The 18,883-nt window shown below is 39.8% G+C and overlaps 1 protein-coding gene across 4 annotated transcripts in view; it reads right to left on the bottom strand.

Moving 5' to 3' along the window:
• Positions 1-492: 492 nt before the first annotated feature.
• The window catches only part of LOC146976771 (zinc finger MIZ domain-containing protein 2-like), a 47,999-nt gene continuing 29,608 nt past the window's right edge, over positions 493-18,883 (bottom strand). For 3 of the 4 annotated variants that reach the window (XM_085792546.1, XM_085792545.1, XM_085792547.1), the window contains 8 exons: positions 17,829-17,934; positions 17,082-17,239; positions 15,379-15,446; positions 15,205-15,273; positions 13,248-13,489; positions 11,359-11,480; positions 6,288-6,566; positions 493-649 (listed from right to left, as the gene is read on the bottom strand). In XM_085792546.1, coding sequence (XP_085648672.1) covers positions 542-649; positions 6,288-6,566; positions 11,359-11,480; positions 13,248-13,489; positions 15,205-15,273; positions 15,379-15,446; positions 17,082-17,239; positions 17,829-17,934 — 1,152 coding nt within the window. In that variant the 3' untranslated portion in view covers positions 493-541. Of the gene's footprint in view, positions 650-6,287; positions 6,567-9,584; positions 9,821-11,358; positions 11,481-13,247; positions 13,490-15,204; positions 15,274-15,378; positions 15,447-17,081; positions 17,240-17,828; positions 17,935-18,883 lie in introns of those variants that run through there. The other variant, XM_085792548.1, reaches the window with a different exon arrangement.

The following is an 18,883-nucleotide window of genomic DNA, read 5'->3' as shown; positions in this document are numbered from 1 at the left end:
TTCAAGCGAAAATTTGTTTGAAACAAGTGATGAGTCTTATTTTAAGTGGAATATTTGTCTTATTTCTTGTCTAAATGTCTCAATTTTAATCAAAACGAATCTCTTTCCACTTAAAAACCTAGAAATTAACTTGTTTTTAGATCATTTTCACTTGTTTCAAACTAATTTTCAATTGAAAAAAGTAGAAAAATCTGCCAGTGAAAGCTTTCTGTTTTGTGTGTTTGTAATAAGAAAGAAAAACTTGCTCCACTATCAGATTATTTTAAGTGAAAATCTTCTTGAAAGAAGTAAAAAGTGTCTAAAAACAAGCTGCTTTTTAATGTGATGAGTCTTATTTTTAGTAGAATGAGATTTGTTTTGACTAGAAATAAGACAAATATTCTTGGTGAGGTATTAGATGTTTTGCAGTGTACAGTCTCGGGCGACAGCGAACAACATAAGAAGAAAGGGGGCGGAGCCTGGACTGGAAGGTGACGACGGCGACGGCGTTGGCGACGGCAGCGGCGTGGGGGGACGTGGGGGGACGTGAAGGGGGGACTCGTCAGTTGTTCTCGAACAGCGACAGCAGGTCGTCGCTGCTGTTGCTGGGCAGGTCGGGGGGGCCCAGGTAGGACAGCAGCTCGTCGGGGTTGGTCAGCTCAGGAAGAAGCTTCAACAACAAGAAGAGGAAGAAGAGGAAGAAGAATTACAATTTAAAAATCATCAGTGTTTGTTATCCAGCTGCAGAAACATTGAAGAAAAAATCTGGATTTGAGGAGGAGCCATGAAACTACTGAACGTCTTTATTTATTCTTGTCCAGTAGCCACACTTTGTTTGACAGAATAGAATAATAGAAAATAATAGAAAGTATCCCACCCTTTAAATGAAATGTCAGATCTGATAAACATAGTTTAACATAATCATATAAACATAATTTTGGGCAAATACCATATCCACTCTTACAAATGGATTTTATTGTGAGTAGTGCGTTGATCCATATATATATGAATGTGTACAGAAGGGTTTATGTATAAATTATGGACGGTGTAAGTATGTAAATGAAAGGAAATTGAGAACCATACAAGGGAAGAGGGTGGGGGGTGGGATCGGAAAGGTTCATGTGATATTTTTTATTTTGTTTAGATTTTATATATTTTATTTTTTTCTTATTATTTTTTTTTCTTTTCTTATTATCTCTTCTGATGTTTAGAAATCATCCTTGTGGTGTATTTGTAAGATTATGTACAGTACGTTCTCCCTGTAAAATACGATCTATTCATTGTAACAAACTGTAGATGCTTGTTGCTATGCACCAGAAATATCCTGTAAGAGATTCTGTTAATAAAAAACAAATCTTTAAAAAAAAAAAAACAAATGGAAAAATAAATCTGTCTATCTATCTGTCTTTGCCCTTCTTTTTCTTTCTTTCTTTCTTTCTTTCTTTCTTTCTTTCTTTCTTTCTTTCTTTCTTTCTTTCTACCCCTCTGTCTTTTTACTTATTTCTTTCTTTCTTTCTACCCCTCTGTCTTTTTACTTCTTTCTTTCTTTCTTTCTTTCTATCTACCTCTCTCTGTCTGTCTGTCTGTCTCCCTCTCTGTCTGTTTCTTTCTTTCTTTCTACCCTTCTCTCGCCGTCTCTTTCTATCCACTCCCCTCTGTCTCTTTACTTCTTTCTTTCTAATCTATCTACCCCTCACTCTCTGGGCCTGTCCCAATATGCACACTCGATCACACTTACACACTTGGGCACTTGGCGTGTGCGTTCATGGGCCTAGTGTCAGTGTTCAGTGTGTCCCGTTTCTCCAACGACCGAAAGTGCAGCCGCTTGATTTGCACTTTACCCACACTTATGGTCAGACCGCATCGGAGCGGTATTTGGCCAAGTATAAATCCCACAATGCACCACGGTGAAGTCCGCCGTCACCCAGAGCCACAAGTCACGTTTAGGAAATGCGATTGAATTAATCTCAATAAAATGAAATTAACTTTCTATCTAATAATTATGACCTTTTAATGTCATATTTTATATTCATCATGCTCTGTTCATGTTTTTATATTTTCGTTTTTCTTGTTTGTCTTAGTTACTTACGGAGTTGGGCTTACACATTTATGATTTGAATCTTGCGCATAGAGACACTTTAGGAGCAGATGAGACTGATCCAGCAGCACTGTTTATTAAAACTGTTGCTGTGTGTGTGTGTGTGTGTGTGTGTGTGGTAGTTGTGCTAGTGTGCTGTGTGCAACGGCACAGGCTGCACTTGTCAAGTTTGTCCCGATTGCTTTTAAATCTCCCCCCACACGCTTGGCCACTTAATCCATGCTGCACACTATATGCAAATATACGTTCCGCCGGCAAAACGTCACCAAAGTGTGGTAACCAAGCGCACTGAGCCAAGTGTGGAGAAATGGGACAGCCCCTCTGTCTTTCTTTCTATCTATCTATCTATCTATCTATCTATCTATCTATCTATGTATCTATCTATCTATCTATCTATCCATCCCACTCTCTCCGTCTCTTTCCTTCTTTTTCTTTCTTTCTACCCCCCTCTCTCTCTATCTGTCTCTTTCTATCTATCCACCCCCTCTCTCTGTCTTTTTACTTACTTCTTTCTTTCTTTCTTTTTACCTACCCCTCTGTCTGTCTGTCTGTCTATTATGTAAGGGATAATGTATAGTTCGGAGGTTGTTATGGAGAAATAAACCCCGACAGGTTGTATGGAACCCCGACGCGAAGCGGAGGGGTTTCATTCAACATGAAGGGGTTTATTTCTCCATAACAACCGACCAACTGTACATTATCCCGCTTATTACACGGTTTACGAGTGAAATAATTAATTTGAAACATAATGTTGATCAAAATACGACTTTCATCGATTTAAAATTGCATTTAGCGGATCTGCAAGACCGGTCACTTCCGCTGTTTTGCCGAGCCTCCTCCCGTTCGTGCATTTGAAGCCTTTGATAATCAATCAGTGGATCGATGGATTAACATACACGTGTTAAGATGTGTGTATTGTGTGTAGTCGTATCTGTCATAAACAAGAGATTAACTTTACTGTTTACGGGGTGCGTTTGTGTCGCGGAGCCGCGGTGCCAGCTGCACCGAGACGAGAGGAGAGCTGTGACACCGGGTCAGAGGCTCTGATCAGCAGGTTTGGTTTCCAGCAGCGATGTGGAAGGAGCCTCCACTCTCCTTGTAACAAGTTACCAGTCATTTATCTCTAACATCACTATTAGTCCGAAGCTGTTTAATGACGATAAAAATGAAACACAAGGTAAATATCCTGCATAGTTTCTCTTTTCTGTGCTGCGCTGATCAGAGCGGCTTCCCTAGCAACGGTCTGTTATACATGACGACGGTCCGTTATACAGAAATAACAGACCGCAGAACGCAGCGCTGGACCAATCAGAGAGCAGCATTCAATAGAGCCGTGTAATAAATATTATTATTATTATATATTTTGACTTTATTTCTGAGAAGTTGTGTTCACTGTAAACACTACATTACCCATAAGCCACCAGCTCTGGCCGTTGTTACTTAACTAAACATTATATTTGATAAGTCTGATTTGTCTGTGAATTGAATTGATTCAATTTGTTGCCAAGAGCAGGGTTCATACACTTTTTTAGCAATGGTTTTCCATAACTTTTCAATGACTTTTCCATAACCTTTAAATGTATTTTCAAGGACCCCCCCCCCTCCCCATCGCTCCATCCATTCATCGGTCCTCGGTTTGCTGCCTATCTAATGGCGCATTTCCACTAGCACGGTTCGGCTCGGTACGGCTCGGCTCGGCGCGCTATTGCGTGTTTCCACTAGCACGCAGTACCTGCAACCGGGTACAGTTTTGGTATCACCTCAGCCCTGGTTCCAAGCGAGCCGAAGCGTTACTAAAACGTGACGTCAGCCGACTGCCTTCCACTGATTGGCCGATGAGTGTCGTCACTGGAAGCGTCATAACCACTCGACGACCGACAACAGAAATGTTCCTGCTGAAGCTGTTATTACCAGAGAATTTCTAATATTTAGACTGGCTCTGTTATTACGTGACTTTATTAAGTTTTAATATTTTTTCATGCGAGAAAGTAACTGTTTAGATCCCCATGTGCGGGTAGTTTATCCAAACGACGGCTGTTTAGAAGTTTGCCCCGATGTTTTTCGGAGAAGTGAAGCTCCAGGTCCGAGCAGCGACCGCGACATCACAGAGGCAGCAGCCCGGCTCCTGACGTGCTCCGCCGGCCAGCCTACCACCGTCACCCCGAGGAGAACAGACCGCTAATTAACTTCCCCGATGGCTTTTAAGAGGTTTACCACCGGCTGGTTAAACTCTTAAATGTTGGTCTCATTTGGCGCATTTCCACTAGCACGGCTCGGCTCGATACGGCTCGGCACGGCACGGCTCGGCTCGGTTTGGTTGTGTTTCCATTACAACTGAGTATCACTAGTGCCGCCGTGACGTCATTTACACGGCGCCGAGCAACGCTCTAAACTCTGTAAATATATAACTTTAGCAACATTTGAAACATTTTCAGGCGAGAAAGTAGTCGTTTAGATCCCCAACGTGTTGAAAAACTGACAAAATACCAGCTGTTTACAATTTTGTTTCAACGAAGTCGGCGTTACTAAAGCTAGCCGTAGTGAGCAACGCACTTCCGGTTATTTTCACAAAATAAAACACCTGTTGCCTTTTATCATAAGGAAAGCCATTACGATAGAACTGGTGCTTTTACTTTGTAAACAGGAAGTGAACCTACCCTCGCTGTAGCTAGCTTTAAACCGCCGTTTTGACTGCTCTCGTCCCCATAACGGCATTTAATTTTCAATATGCCTTACCGGAGAGTCTTGCCAGCTCCGAGATCGGCCTGGTTCATTGTAAAACATTTATTTATTGATGTAAATGTGGTGTTTTCTGTGCGTACAGAACCCAAGGCAGTGCTGCTCTTCTTTCTAACCACAAACAAACTGCTGCTACAGCCACAACTGTTAGATTTAATCTAAAGCACTTTAGCAGGGGGGTCTGGGGGCACTCCCCCAGAAAAATTCTGTGATTTTTAACACATAAATGAGGCATTCTGGCATTCAGAACTGGTCTAGTGGAGTTGTGGCTGGAGAGCAAAAACAAAACCCATTTGTTAAATCTTTTGGCTTCAACCAGCCTTTCAAAGGCTGTTTCCTCTTCTTCCACAACTTCTGCCCTATTCTCATCTCTATAAAATATGAAAGGAGGCTCCAACATGGATGAGCTTTAAACATGTCCTAAGATTTTCAGCCAACTATGTTTATACAATATATAAGCCTACATTTTACAGCAGGTAGCGCAGGTACACACACACACACCTGTTGCTGTGCTGTCTCTCTCTGTTCCTCTGCTCTCTGGACTGGGCTGCCTGGCTGTTCTTTTGGGCTCATAAAGTGAACATGGACGGCCCAATCCGACCGGACGCGCTAGTTCGTGTCGATAATATGACTCGGCCTGGCCTGGCCTGGCTGGGACTGGGGCGGATTCGGACCGAGAATAAATGAATTACGGTAGGCACTCCTCGCGCTCATTGACGTTGTAGACACAAATGTAAATGTAAATGTAAATACACTAACGTCAGCGCGTCACTTGCAGCACCACGTCGTACCGGGCCGGTCCACTGACCCACCGGGAAAACTCCCGGTACTCTCGGTGGCCAGTCCGCCCTGCCGCGCAGCCACCACAACTGCAGAAACGTCTCCCCTTTTCCGTGTAAAAAACCGCCTGATGTCGTCCATTTTTCCATTTTTCTGATGATTTTGGGACCGCTCGGCACGCTAGAGTTCAGATTGTCACCTTGGTTACCTGGCTGTTAGCCAATAAAACACGGAGGAGGATTCTCCGCTTCCACAACACCAGAGCGATATCGCTCTGCACAACACTTCTCTCTGATTGGTCGTGGCGTCGTGCCTGTGTTGCATTCACTGTGACCGGGAAATTACAAAACTACCTTCTCAGTCAATGTGCACTTTCTGTTTAACTCCGTCTGAGAAAACATCCTGGACCTGGGCTATGTAAGAAATGTTCGGGGCTAGAGCCAGGCGACGCGATTGCGTTACACTATTTATTTTTTTTAATAGGCCTATTACACATCCAAAGTATTAACCACGCAATATTTCAATGACTTTTCCAAAACTTTACAGAGGATTTTATTTTTCCATAACTTTTCAAGGACCTAGAAATTGCATTTTCAATTTCCATAACTTTTCCAGGTTTTTCATGACCGTACGAACCCTGCAAGAGATACGTTTGATAATTATCTCTTTTCTCTGTGTAACTGTGACTCACGTCTAGTGCGTGTTCGGCCCCCTCTCCTCCAGACGGCCCCGGGCCTCCCAGACCGAACGAGCCCTCGCCGCCGCCGCCGCCGCCGCCCTGCAGCCGGGGATTCTGGGTATTATTGTTGTTGCTGCTGCTGCTGTTGCTGCTGCGCTGCGACAGAGGGCTGTGGGCGGCGTCGGCCAGACTCTGGTTACCATGGACACCGGGGCCGCCGCCACCACCGCCGCCGTGCTGCTGCTGCTGCAGGACGCTCTGGGCGTGGTCGATGCGTCCAGCGAGCGGCGCCTGAGGGACGAGAGGAGGACGGGGACAGAGAAAAAAGAGGGAATGAACCTTTACTTCACTGTAAAAACTTTACTGTAAAAGCAGCAGCAACAAAACAAAAACTAGGGGTGAGAAAAAAATCGATTCACATAAATATCGCGATATCGTTTTGGATGATTTTTAAACCGATTTTGTTTTTCAAAAATCGATTTTTTTTTTTTTTAATTTTAAAGGGACAACCAGGAGTTTCTATTTGGTTATAAAAAAGTCTGATATTAATGTGGATGAATCTCCGTTACCACTTGTTAATGGTCCATTTTAGATAAATCTATGGTTTTGTCTCTATGGTTATTTTGTTATTATTAGTGGTGGTGGAAATGCTGGTCGAGCCGACCAGCGTTTCTTTACTTTCGGTTTCGTGGCGAGTCATGAGAATAACGCCGCCGTATGAATCTCCGTTTATGGTGGGAACTACGACGGTATGTGATCGTCTTCCAACCTCTGACTTTAATTCTTGATGAATGAAAACATGAGTCTGTCTTGCGCCGGTCAAAGAATTTCACGGTGCGGAGGCTCATAAATGTAGTGAGAAAACACTTTGCTTTAACAAAACTCCTCGTTGTCCCTTTAATTTCACTTTATAATATAATGGAGTATGTTAATTTCTAGGCTCCTACAGTGTTTGTGTGCAGATAAATGTTAAAAATGCTAAAGACTAAAAATCGAGAGAATCGGCAATATCGTAGAATCGCAATTTTAAATCGAATCACCATCCAAAAAAATCGTAGAAGAATCGAATCGGGAGAAAAGCGTATCGTCCCAGCCCACTATCCTTTTCTCCCGATAGCTAAAGACTAAAGTTAGATGAAGCAACAAGACAAACGTGTGTGTGTGTGATCGATTGGATGGCGATTCGATTTAAATTGCGATTCTACGATATTGCCGATTCTCTCGATTTTTAGTCTTTAGCATTTTTAACATTTCCGTATCTGCACACAAATACTGTAGGACCCTATAAATGAACATACTCCATTATAAAGTGAACTTAAAGCAGAAGTAAGTGATATTTTTGTGTTAATATAAGTCTTAAATAGTTATCTGGTGCGAGTTCACGGGTCAGAAGTTACGAGTGGCCGTTGTAGTGACTTTCACAGGTAAAACAGGTCGGAGGAACACGAGTGGGTTGCCTGGAACGCTACAAAGTCGTAAGTTGTGACTTGAAGCTGTAACTTACGGTTTCAAAAGCCTGCCTGGAACGCAGCATTAGCCAAAACCACCGGATCGCTTACTTCTGCTTTAAACCCTTTTCAAAACCTGGACTCTCTGTATGTAAAAAAGGCGAACAAAACAAACAAATGCACATTGCACAATATTCAAAAAAATTCAAAAGAAAAATCGATTTTTGAAAAACAAAATCGATTTAAAAGTCGTCAAAAAAGATATCGCGATATTTACGTGAATCGATTTTTTCTCCCACCCCTAAAAAACACAGAGTCAGAGTCGTCGTCTCACACTTGATGTGAGCAGCAGCATGAGTGTGTGTGTGTGTGTGTGTGTGTGTGTGTGTGTGTGTGTGTGGCGAGCAGCTGCGGTGGACAGGTGGATGTGTAGCGGTCGTCTTCTCCTCCTCCGTCAGCGACATCGTGATTCTCATCGTCCACTCAGCTCCGGTTAAAGGCTCAGTCCACTCAAAGAGCAGAAGGAAAAGACAGCTCTGTGTGTGTGTGTGTGTGTGTGTGTGACTCGTATTTAACTCATTAATTAATTAATTCATCAAACTACCAGCAAATTAACTTCCTCCTCTTTCTCTTCTCCTCACATCTCTGTTCTTTACTTTGTCATCTAGAAACTTTCACCTTTACACTTTGAATTACTATTCTCTCTCTCTGAGGCTTCGTCATCACTGGAAACTACAAAATAAAAGTCTTTGCACTGTAAAAAAAACCCTCAAAATCTTAACCAAGAATATTTGAAGAGTTCATTTGCAAAAGCAGATAAGTGCCATTTTGAAAAAGATGAGTTGATGCTTTTGAATTATTCTTTGCATATAGTATTGTTTTCAATAAAGCTTTATTTTTTTGAGCTACGTCTGTTTTGTTACGTCTCATCTCCTTGGTCAAAGCCACTCAACTTTGGTTTGACTGATATCACCTGATGTAAGTAATAATTAAAAATTGTTTTGAAATTTCTTTTAAAATGGAGTTATCTGCTTTTGCAAATGAACTCTTTGTCTCATTTCTAGTCAAAACAAATCTCATTCTACTTAAAATAAGACTCATCACATTAAAAAGTAGCTTGTTTTTAGACACTTTTTACTTCTTTCAAGCAGATTTTCACTTAAAATAATCTGATAGTGGAGCAAGTGGAGTTTTTCTTTCTTATTACAAGCACAAAAACTTGCTCCACTGGCAGATTTTTCTACTTATTTCAAGTGAAAATGATCTAAAAACAATTTTTTTAGGTGATGAGTCTTATTTAAAGTGGAAAGAGATTAGTTTTGACTAGAAATGAGACATTTTGACAAGAAATAAGACAAATATTCTTGGAAAGATTTTGAGTTTTTGCAGTGTGTTGAATCACACCTGTGGCCACATTCCTCCTCTTATATTTTACTGTAAGAAGAAGCCACAATAAAGTTCATTATCAATATTCTGACTGATATTATTCTTAGTTTTACTACTAATGCTTAAAAACATACTGACTTTTCATACTCCAGTAAAGTAAATATCATAAACCTAAAGAAATATTCTCAAAAGCAACTTCAATTTCTCCCAAAAAACCTTTTTCTGGTCAAATATAAAGAACTGATTTCATGTAACTGAGTCTTAAAACCTGAACGACACATTATTCATCATGCAGTTTGAGGGGGAAAAAAAGTCCAAATATATAATTTATAGTGTAAAGAATAAAGTTGAACTGAATCAGCAGAGGAGGGTTAATTATTTTAATTTTTTTTTTAAAACATATATATATGCATGTTGTGACATTTATACACAAACACATTTGATTGAATCTGCATTTTACAAAGTGTGTGTTTGTGTTTTATGATTCATTCATGTGACTATATATAAAACTCATCTATACATGGATCTAAAATAAAAAATAAAAAAGGTTTTATAATTTCCTGCTCCATGTGGTCGTCCTGTATTCAGAGTGAGTTACATAACATCATCATCATCATCCTCATCATGTCCATCTGTGCTGTGGCCTGTGGCTGCTCTCTGCTCAAACTCTACTCATCACTGATGTGAACTCAACCATTCAGGAAAAACGTCCTGAGTGAAGAGAAAAGACGATGAGCCCAGAGAACATGGATTATGTCATATGGAAGGAGGGAGGGGGTGGGGGTGGTTTATACAGAAGCGTGTTGCATTCACTTGAAGAAAAAACAAAAAAAAGCTCTGTTTTTCTGGAGTAATTCATCTATTTTCCTTTTTTTTCTGAGTTTTTTTTCTGACTAAACAAGATTTTAAATTCCACCTTTGAGTAGCATTTAAAAGAGCTTGTGAATATTCTCATTTGTCCAGGTAATACTGTAGTTATCTCGAGGAAATTTAAATCGAATGCAACAAATAATCAAGTCCAGTTGCATTCGATTTAAATTTCCTTGAGATAACGTTTAAAAGAGTATTTTTTTGTGCCCTAGGGACTCAGGAAGTGCAATTTATTTAAAAACAACTTTGCACAGAAAATAAAAATTGATCAAAATCAATATTGATGCCAGGCTCAAATAAACCCCCACCAAAAAAATTCATATTTGCATTTATGGGATAGGAAAAAATCTACTTTTTGTGTTTTTCTGTTAAAAAAAAAAAAAAAAAAGACAGACCTTAATCACTACAAATGGCATTTAAGGGGTTAAAAATTTAGAAAATTTCATGAAATTTTGTTACGTATGGTGAGGACGGAAGTTAATAATGACATTCCTAAAAAAAATCTGAAAAAAATATACTTATAAATTATATTGCAATCTTTAAAAGAGCATTTTTTTGTGCCCTAGGGACTCAGGAGGTGCAATTTATTTAAAAACAGCTTTGCACAGAAAATAAAAATTGATCAAAATCACTATTGATGCCAATTTTAAACACTTCCAGGCTCAGATAATACCCACCAAAAAATTCAAATTTGCATTTATGGGATGGGAAAAAATCTACTTTTTGTGTTTTTCTCTCTAAAAAAAATAATAAAAAGACGAACCTTAATCACCGGCATGGTTAAAAATTTAGAAAAATTCATGACATTTTGTCATGTATGGTGAGGATGTAAGTTAATAATGACATTCCAAAAAATTTTTGAAAAAAAATATACTTATATACGACGGAGTATTAGTGCCACACTGAGAAATAAAAAAATCACAAACTTCAGAATAAAGTTGTAAATTTACGACTTTATTCTCGTAATGTTATTACTTTTTTCTCGTAGAAACACTGATTGATGTTTTTAAACATTTTTTAACATTTTATTGACCAAACATCTAATTGATTAATCTTTTAAATGAGCAACAGATTAATCGATAATGATAATAATAGTTAGTTGCAGCTCTAGACCTGTTATTACAGAACTCTCCACCTCAGAGAGTCACTCAGAGAATATCAGAGCAGTCTGATGGAGCGCCTTTATTCTGAAATCCGTCCTCATGTACGTTACTTCCAGGTCGGAGCTTCTCACTGGATTTTGAAATCTTGTTAAATCCCCCCAAAAAATTACACCGAAAAACAGAAAAATAAATGAATTTCTCCCAAAAACAGAGCTTTTTTTTTTTTTTTTCTCCAAATGAATGCAACGGGCTTCCGTAGTGTCACACCTGTCTCACCTGGTCGGACGGGTAGGGCAGCGGCGGGGGGGCCGGACCTGAGCCGTACTCGCCCAGCGTCGGCGTTCCGGGCGTGTTGGGGAAATCTGAGAATCCCGACTGGCTGGAGAATCCCTGACTCCCTGCAGCAGAGGACAGAGAGAGACAGAGAGACTGTGAGCAATGCATCATGGGAGAGAAAAGTGCCTCCAGCCTACATCATAATCCTTCATATTTTTGGTTTTATAATAAATAAATATTGTTTTCAGGGCTTCAGATTTGTCAGAAACATTTTTCGAAGACTCAACGATGAACTGATTAGATTTTAGTGGCTAAAGGTCAAAGGTCAAGATCACAGTGACCTCACAGAACAGTTCTCTAGGTCAGAACTTGATGATTTTCTATGGCTGCTTTTGAAACCGCATACTACCGTAGCTACTGCCTACTACATACTGCGTTAGTATGACACCATTCATACTGCAGTATGCAGTATACAGGTTTCCCAGAATGCATTTCACAGCAACCGGTAGCGGTAGCTGTGAAACAGGCTAAAAGCTGTTTTATTTCCCGCTCTAGCGCTGTTATTATGTAACTTTATTAAGTTTTAATATGTTTTCATGTGAGAAAGTAACTGTTTAGATTCCAAATATACGGCCAGTTTATCAAAATGACGACTGTTTAGAAGTTTGCTCCGATGTTTTTCAGAGAAGTGAAGCTCTGCAGCGACCGCGACATCACAGAGACAGCAGCCGGTCTGCAGAGCTGCTCGGCCGGCCAACCTCCGTCGTCATCCCGGGGGAGAAAACCATCGCTAATTAACTTACCCGCAGGTTTTTAGAGGTTTACCACCGGCTGGTTAAAGTATTTCTAGGAGATAAATGTTGGTCTCAGTGATATAAATCTAACAGCTGTATCAGTAGCATTAGTTAGTCTGAATGTAAAGTGAAGCTTCCTGTGTGTATTGGACAGAAGAGCAGCGCTGCCTCGGGGCTCTGGAGCCTACGGACACAAACCACCACATTTACATCTATAAATACATGTTTTACAATGAACCGATCAGTCTGCATTAAGTTTTATTTTATTGAACTATATACAGTAACATTACGGTACACGGCAAAGATACTTCACTACCGTCTTTGGTTACGGTTAGACGTCAGGGGAGCATTGCATTGTGGGATACAGAACGCAATGTAGACTGGTCAGATGCTGGAGATATTTCCCGAATCAGTACGACATCTGGGAATTTTTCGCATAGTGCAGATTTTGCTTTTATTTGCATACTGCATACTGCATTTTGGCCAAATCAGTACGTACTAGCAGTATAGTATGCGGTTTCAGGGTTCCTACAGCTTAAGCCAACTTAAATTTAAGACTTTTTAAGACGTTTTTAAAGCCGCTTGAAATGAAATTTAAGACCGACTTCACAATAAACACAAATGCAAAAAAAAACAAAAAATCGTCACCACATCTATTACATAGGGTTAGGGACAATGTTACCCCCTTTCCTATGTGATCCAAGGTAAAGTGACTGCTACATGAATGATTGGGGGAAAAAAAAAACAGATTTGGGAGCTGGAGGCAGTGAGAGATTTAGCATTGACGGCCGCCACTAACTTCTCTATGTCGGAATGTTACCAATTATTTTGAGATTTGAGACTAATTACAACCATAAAATCCCACTTACCAAGTGTTAACATTTTTAAAACTTTTGAAAAATTGATTTAAGACATTTTAATGCCAATTAAGGCCTTGTTTTTAGATGAATGAATTCAATGCCTTTTAAGACTTTTTAAGGATCCGTAAGAACCCTGGGTTTAGAATAGAGCCTATGACTCTGGACAAACAGGAAGTGATCTGGATCTACTTTGTGCAGCGTGTGGAGGGATACGGTGAGTTACGGTGTGACGTACCGGGCCGGGTGTAGTCTGGCGTGTTCCTCCCCCCGGGCGTCAGGCCGTGGTAGGGCGAGGCGGCCGGGCCCAGAGCAGCGATCATCTCCATGACGTTGGGCAGCAGCATGTGACTGGGGCTGACGGTGCGGCAGCGCTTCAGCACCGGGCCGTCCGACTCCTCCTTGATGTGGAGGTCCGGCTTCACCGGCACCGGCCGCCAGCCGCACACCGGGTCGATGGTGATCTCCTCGTAGTCCGAGCTGAGGGGGGGGGGGACGAGAGGGACCAGACGTCACTACCATTCATCGATTTATATTCCTACGATCCAATGACATCCATCTGTGCTCGGCTAGTCGGCCTTCTGGGTGACTTGTTTTACATTGAAAACAATCCACTGCACATTGGTTTAAGCACAGTAAACTATGTGGACGTGGATTTTTTAGCACTTTTATTTACTCTGTTCAGTCTGCGAATGAAAACAAAACGTAGCATAGTGGTTTAATTGAACTAACCTAACTCATGTCAAGTCTGAAATGTACTGAAACTAACAAAAACTGCTTCAGCTCTTCAGTTTTACTCAGATTACATTAAGTGAAGTCACTTTACATCGCCTCATTATTTATCCCTCTCCTTTTTTCAAATTTTATTTCTATTTCTATGTATTTTTATTTTTTATCATCCCTGTATTACCTTATCTTATCTATATTATATTATATTACCTTGTCTATGTTATATTGTATTATTTAATTAACTTATTTGACCATTTTTGTCTTTACACCACTTCCGTTATCAATTTCTGCCTTTATCATGTCTTGGAATGTCTGTCGTTTTGTTTTTTATCTGTTCCTACAATCTCTATACTGTATTGTCGAATAATAATAATAAAAAAAAAATATATATATATATATTTTTTTTTAAAGAAAAAAAAAGAAAATTTTCAAGCCACCAGTTCAGTCCAGTGTGTGGAAACATTTTTACACTTTTGCAAAGACGGAGATGTTGTAAATAAGTCGCTTTGTTTGTAGGATGTCATGTAAAAGCCAAGTACATTAACTGTGTTCTCTTTATATTGTTTTAAGAGAGCAGAAAAGTTGTTAGTTCAACCTGAAGTGTTGGTTGCATTTTATTCAAATAAAAGGTTAATGCATTCACCATTAACTGCTGTTTACTGACTCCACCTGCTCTGTCCAGTCTCCAGGTGTTTATTCATTTATTCATTCATTTATTTATTTCACAGTCAAACTGGTTGAACTTTTGTCTAAAAAGTTACAGAATCGATTTCAAGTCACTGAATCGTATCGTTCTACATGAACCAGGATCGTCCTTGAGTCGTATCGCCGACCACGAATCGTGATACTAATTGAGTCGTTGTTAAAGGGATAGTTCACCCAAAATTGAAATTTCACTCATTATCATCTCCTCCCCCTCGTGTGGACTAAGGGCTGGGAGAAGTTTCAGAGTCCTCCGTGGCTTCTCTGAGTTACAGGGGGTCTCGGTGTAGCAGTGCATGTCCATATGACGGTTGTCAATGGATACCAACTGTCTTCATAACAAAAAGACACACCAAAAAACATCCAAATACCTCCATGCTGCTCGTATGTAATGTCCGTCTTGGATTGAAGCCCCGACATGAGAAATTGTTCTGAAAAAAATTAAATAAGTCTATATTTCAAGCTTGTTTTGTAGCAGAAGCTTCTCTTCCTCAAATTTGGACGAACTGGGAAGAGGTATCTGGATGTTTTTTGGTGTGTCTTTTTGTTACAAAGACAGTTGGTATCCATTTGCAACCGTCATATGGACATGCACTGCTACGCCGAGACCCCCTGTAACTCAGAGAAGCCACGGAGGACTCTGAAACTTCTCCCAGCCCTTAGTCCACATGAGGGGGAGGAGATAATGATGAGTGACATTTCAATTTTGGGTGAACTATCCCTTTAAATCGAACCGTTAACACCTCTAGTCACATCAAACTCACTTCTGGATGTAGACGAGGATCCCCAGCATGTACTGGTCAACCTCGAGCCCCTCCAGCAGCGCCGTCTTACTGTGGACACACACAGACAGACAGGTGTTAAAGTGGAGTTTGAGAGCAGCAGGTTCGATTCCCTGAGGTGCAGCAGCAGCAGCAGCAGTAGGACACGTTACGTACTTGCAGACGGGACACCTCCACGTCCCTCGCTCACAGTTCAGCTGCAGGTACGACTCCAGGTCGAAGCACTGGGGGCAGAGACGAGGACATGAGATTCACACAACTAAAGCTGCAAACTGGACAAAGATGGAACTCCCTAACCTGCTGCGTTATTGAAAATATTCATGTTTACATTAAAGACTGAGAAAGAAGCAGTTGCATCAATCCACATTTATTTAACACAACCCACTACAGAAGTTTAACAGTAAGCGCTGCCCTACAAAGGCAAAGTGCAGTAAGTATCTGTAAAAATGCCAAACTGAGAAAAACAGCTTTTTGTGTTTTTCATTGTCAGGTTCAAGCATCAAATTATGTGTATATAACTTTCACCTTCACACTTTGAATTACTATTCTCTCTGAGGCATCGTCATCACTGGAAACTACAAAATAAAAGTCTTTGCACTGTAAAAAAAAACTCAAAATCTTACCAAGAATATTTGTCTCATTTCTAGTCAAAACTAATCTCTTTCCACTTAAAATAAGACTCATCACATAAAAAGTAGCATGTTTTTAGAGACTTTTTTTTTTACTTTTTTCAAGCAGATTTTCACTTAAAGGACAATTACAGGCGAATTCAACTCGGGGGTGTATTTTCATATCATTTTAGGTCTAAAAGAATGAATCTGAAGATTTTCAGTTTAATGTCTCCTGTTTTGCGGTAGTTGCATCTGTCCCCGCGTCGTCACGGCAGCAATGAATGGGAGTGGATGTAAGTTCTGCTGTTTAGGCTGTTTCCAGCCCTCAAAGCCGCAATTTTTTTCCACAGACAGCGTCAGATGGAGACTCAAACATGCACCGAGAAGTTTATTTACTTCAAGCAAGCCGACATGTTTGTAAAACTAGATCTAATTCAAAGTCTCCCGGAGTCTCGCGCGAGACCGAAGTTGCAGTGCCGGTGTGTTCAGGCGCAGTAGGAGCTACCGCTTGTGTCATAAACACAGGAATATCAACTCTTTACTTGCTTGAAGTGTACATTTTTTTCCACAGACAGCGTCAGGTGGCGACTCAAACATGCGCCGAGAAGTTTTTTTTACTTGAAACAAGTCCAGAGTTGATATTCCTGTGTTTATGACACAAACGGGAGCTTTTCCCACTGCACCTGAACACACCAGCACGGCAACTGGGTCTCACGCGAGACTCCGGGAGACTTTGAATTAGATCTAGTTTTACAAACATGTCGGCTTGCTTGAAGTAAATAAACTTCTGGCTGCATGTTTGAGTCTCCATCTGATGCTGTCTGTGGCTTTGAGGGATGGAAACAGTCTAAACAGCGGAACTTACATCCACTCCCATTCATTGCTGCCGTGGCGACGCGCGGACAGACGCAACTACCGCAAAACAGGAGCGATTAAACTGAAAATCTTCAGATTCATTCTTTTAGACCTAAAATGATATGAAAATACACCCCCGAGTTGAATTCGCCTGGAATTGTCCTTTAAAATAATCTGATAGTGGAGCAGGTTTTTCTTTCTTATTACAAGCACAAAAAACTTGCTTTCACTGGCAGATTTTTCTACTTATTTGAAGTGAAAATGATCTAAAAACAAGTTTTTTAGGTGATGAGTCTTATTTAAAGTGGAAAGAGATTAGTTTAGACTAGAAATGAGACATTTTGACAAGAAATAAGACAAATATTCTTGGAAAGATTTTGTGTGTGCTCTGACCTGTATGTGTCTGCAGTCGTGGCCTCTGGCCGGCAGCTGGATGCGTCTGAAGGTGATGGGACATTTGAGCGAGACCTTGATGGCCGTCTGCTCCACGCCGTCCTCTCCGTTCAGACCCGGGGTGCCGGGGATCGAACCGCTGCTGAAGTTCCTCTTTACTAAAACAAAACACGTTGAACAGCCCTTTAATACTCATAGAAACAGATTATTATCTATCTATCTATCTATCTATCTATCTATCTATCTATCTATCTATCTATCTATCTATCTATCTATCTATCTATCTATCTATCTATCTATCTATCTATGTATGTCATATCCTCACATATCTATTTACATATCCTAGCTGTCTCATATACATGTTATGGTATAAGTATAGTATATCTGTATTTGTATTGTATTGTATAGTATATAAGTATAGTATATTTGTATTGTATTGTATAGTATATAAGTATAGTATATTTGTGTTTGCATATATTCATCTTTATCTTTTTGTTCATAATATTTTTCATATTCTCTACTTGTTGCTGACGGAGCAACTGAAACTCGACCTCATTTCCCCTGAGGATCAATAAACTCATCTGACTCTGAAAAGTTTAAAGATTATTTTCAGTGTCAGTATAAATAAATAAATAAATAAATAAATAAATACACGACTCTTGCAGGTGTTTATAACTGTACAGAGCTGTACCGGTGTGTGTGTGAGTGTGTGTGTGTGTGTGTTCACCCTTTCAGAATAAGACTCACTCTTGGTGATGCAGTGCTCGGCCGGCAGCAGCCTCTTCTTCATGAGGCCCTGCAGGACGGAGCGGACCGACGGCCGGTGGACCAGCTGGAGGACAAACAGGTGGGACTGGGGGGGGGGTAAATAATATATATATATATTAACTGTTTGTTACATTAAACACATGATCATCTGGTAAAGAATTGAGTTTATTTTGTTGTTGAGTGAATGTATTGATGTCATTTTTATATTTTTTCTTAATAGACCAGACTCCTTAAATATGAACATAATAACATAAACAGCTCTGAGACCAGTTCAACATGTTCTTAATGAATCAGCTTCTCCACAAGTTCGATTCCAGTGTTTATTTAACTCCAACACAAACTCATCTCACTCTACTTAATGAAAAATAATTGGGGTTATTCCACCAATGTTGATTTCTGAACTCTTCCTAAGTTAAAAAATGAGTGTTGTGTTGTTTAAAAAGATAAATATGAACTTGTTTTCCTCGCATTATTGTTATTCTTCGAACTTTTTTACTTATTTTAAACCAGTTGTCAATTTCTGCAAATAAACAAATGATTTAAATGACAATATTTTTAATTCAAAATTTGTGAGAAATGTTTTTAGTAGTTTATAGAATAAAACACAAGTGTTCATTTTACTCAGACACAAACCTATAAATAGTAAAAACTGATTATTTTGAAGTGGTCTCTTAGTTTTTTATATACAGCTCTGGAAAAAATGAAGAGACCACTTCAAAATGATCAGTTCCTCTGGTTTTACTATTCATGTGTTTGAGTAAAATCAACACTTTTGTTTCATTCTATAACCAACTGACAACATTTCTCCCAAATTGGAAATAAAAATATTGTCATTTAGAGCATTTATTTATTTGCAGAAAATGGCAACAGGTCAAAATAACAAAAACAATCCTGGTGTTTTCAGACCTTAGGCCTACCGTATAATGCAAAGAAAACAAGTTCATATTAATTTTAAAACAACACAACACTACTTTTTAAACTTAGGAAGAGTTTAGAAATCAACATTGGTGGAATAATCCCAGTTTTTTTTAATT

Source organism: Trachurus japonicus, chromosome 12 (genome assembly GCF_045865225.1).
Source record: "Trachurus japonicus isolate A0001 chromosome 12, Traja_1.0".
Classification (NCBI taxonomy): Eukaryota; Metazoa; Chordata; class Actinopteri; order Carangiformes; family Carangidae; genus Trachurus; species Trachurus japonicus.
Note: the sequence above shows the minus strand (reverse complement) of the source record. Positions and strands in the feature narration are given on the sequence as shown.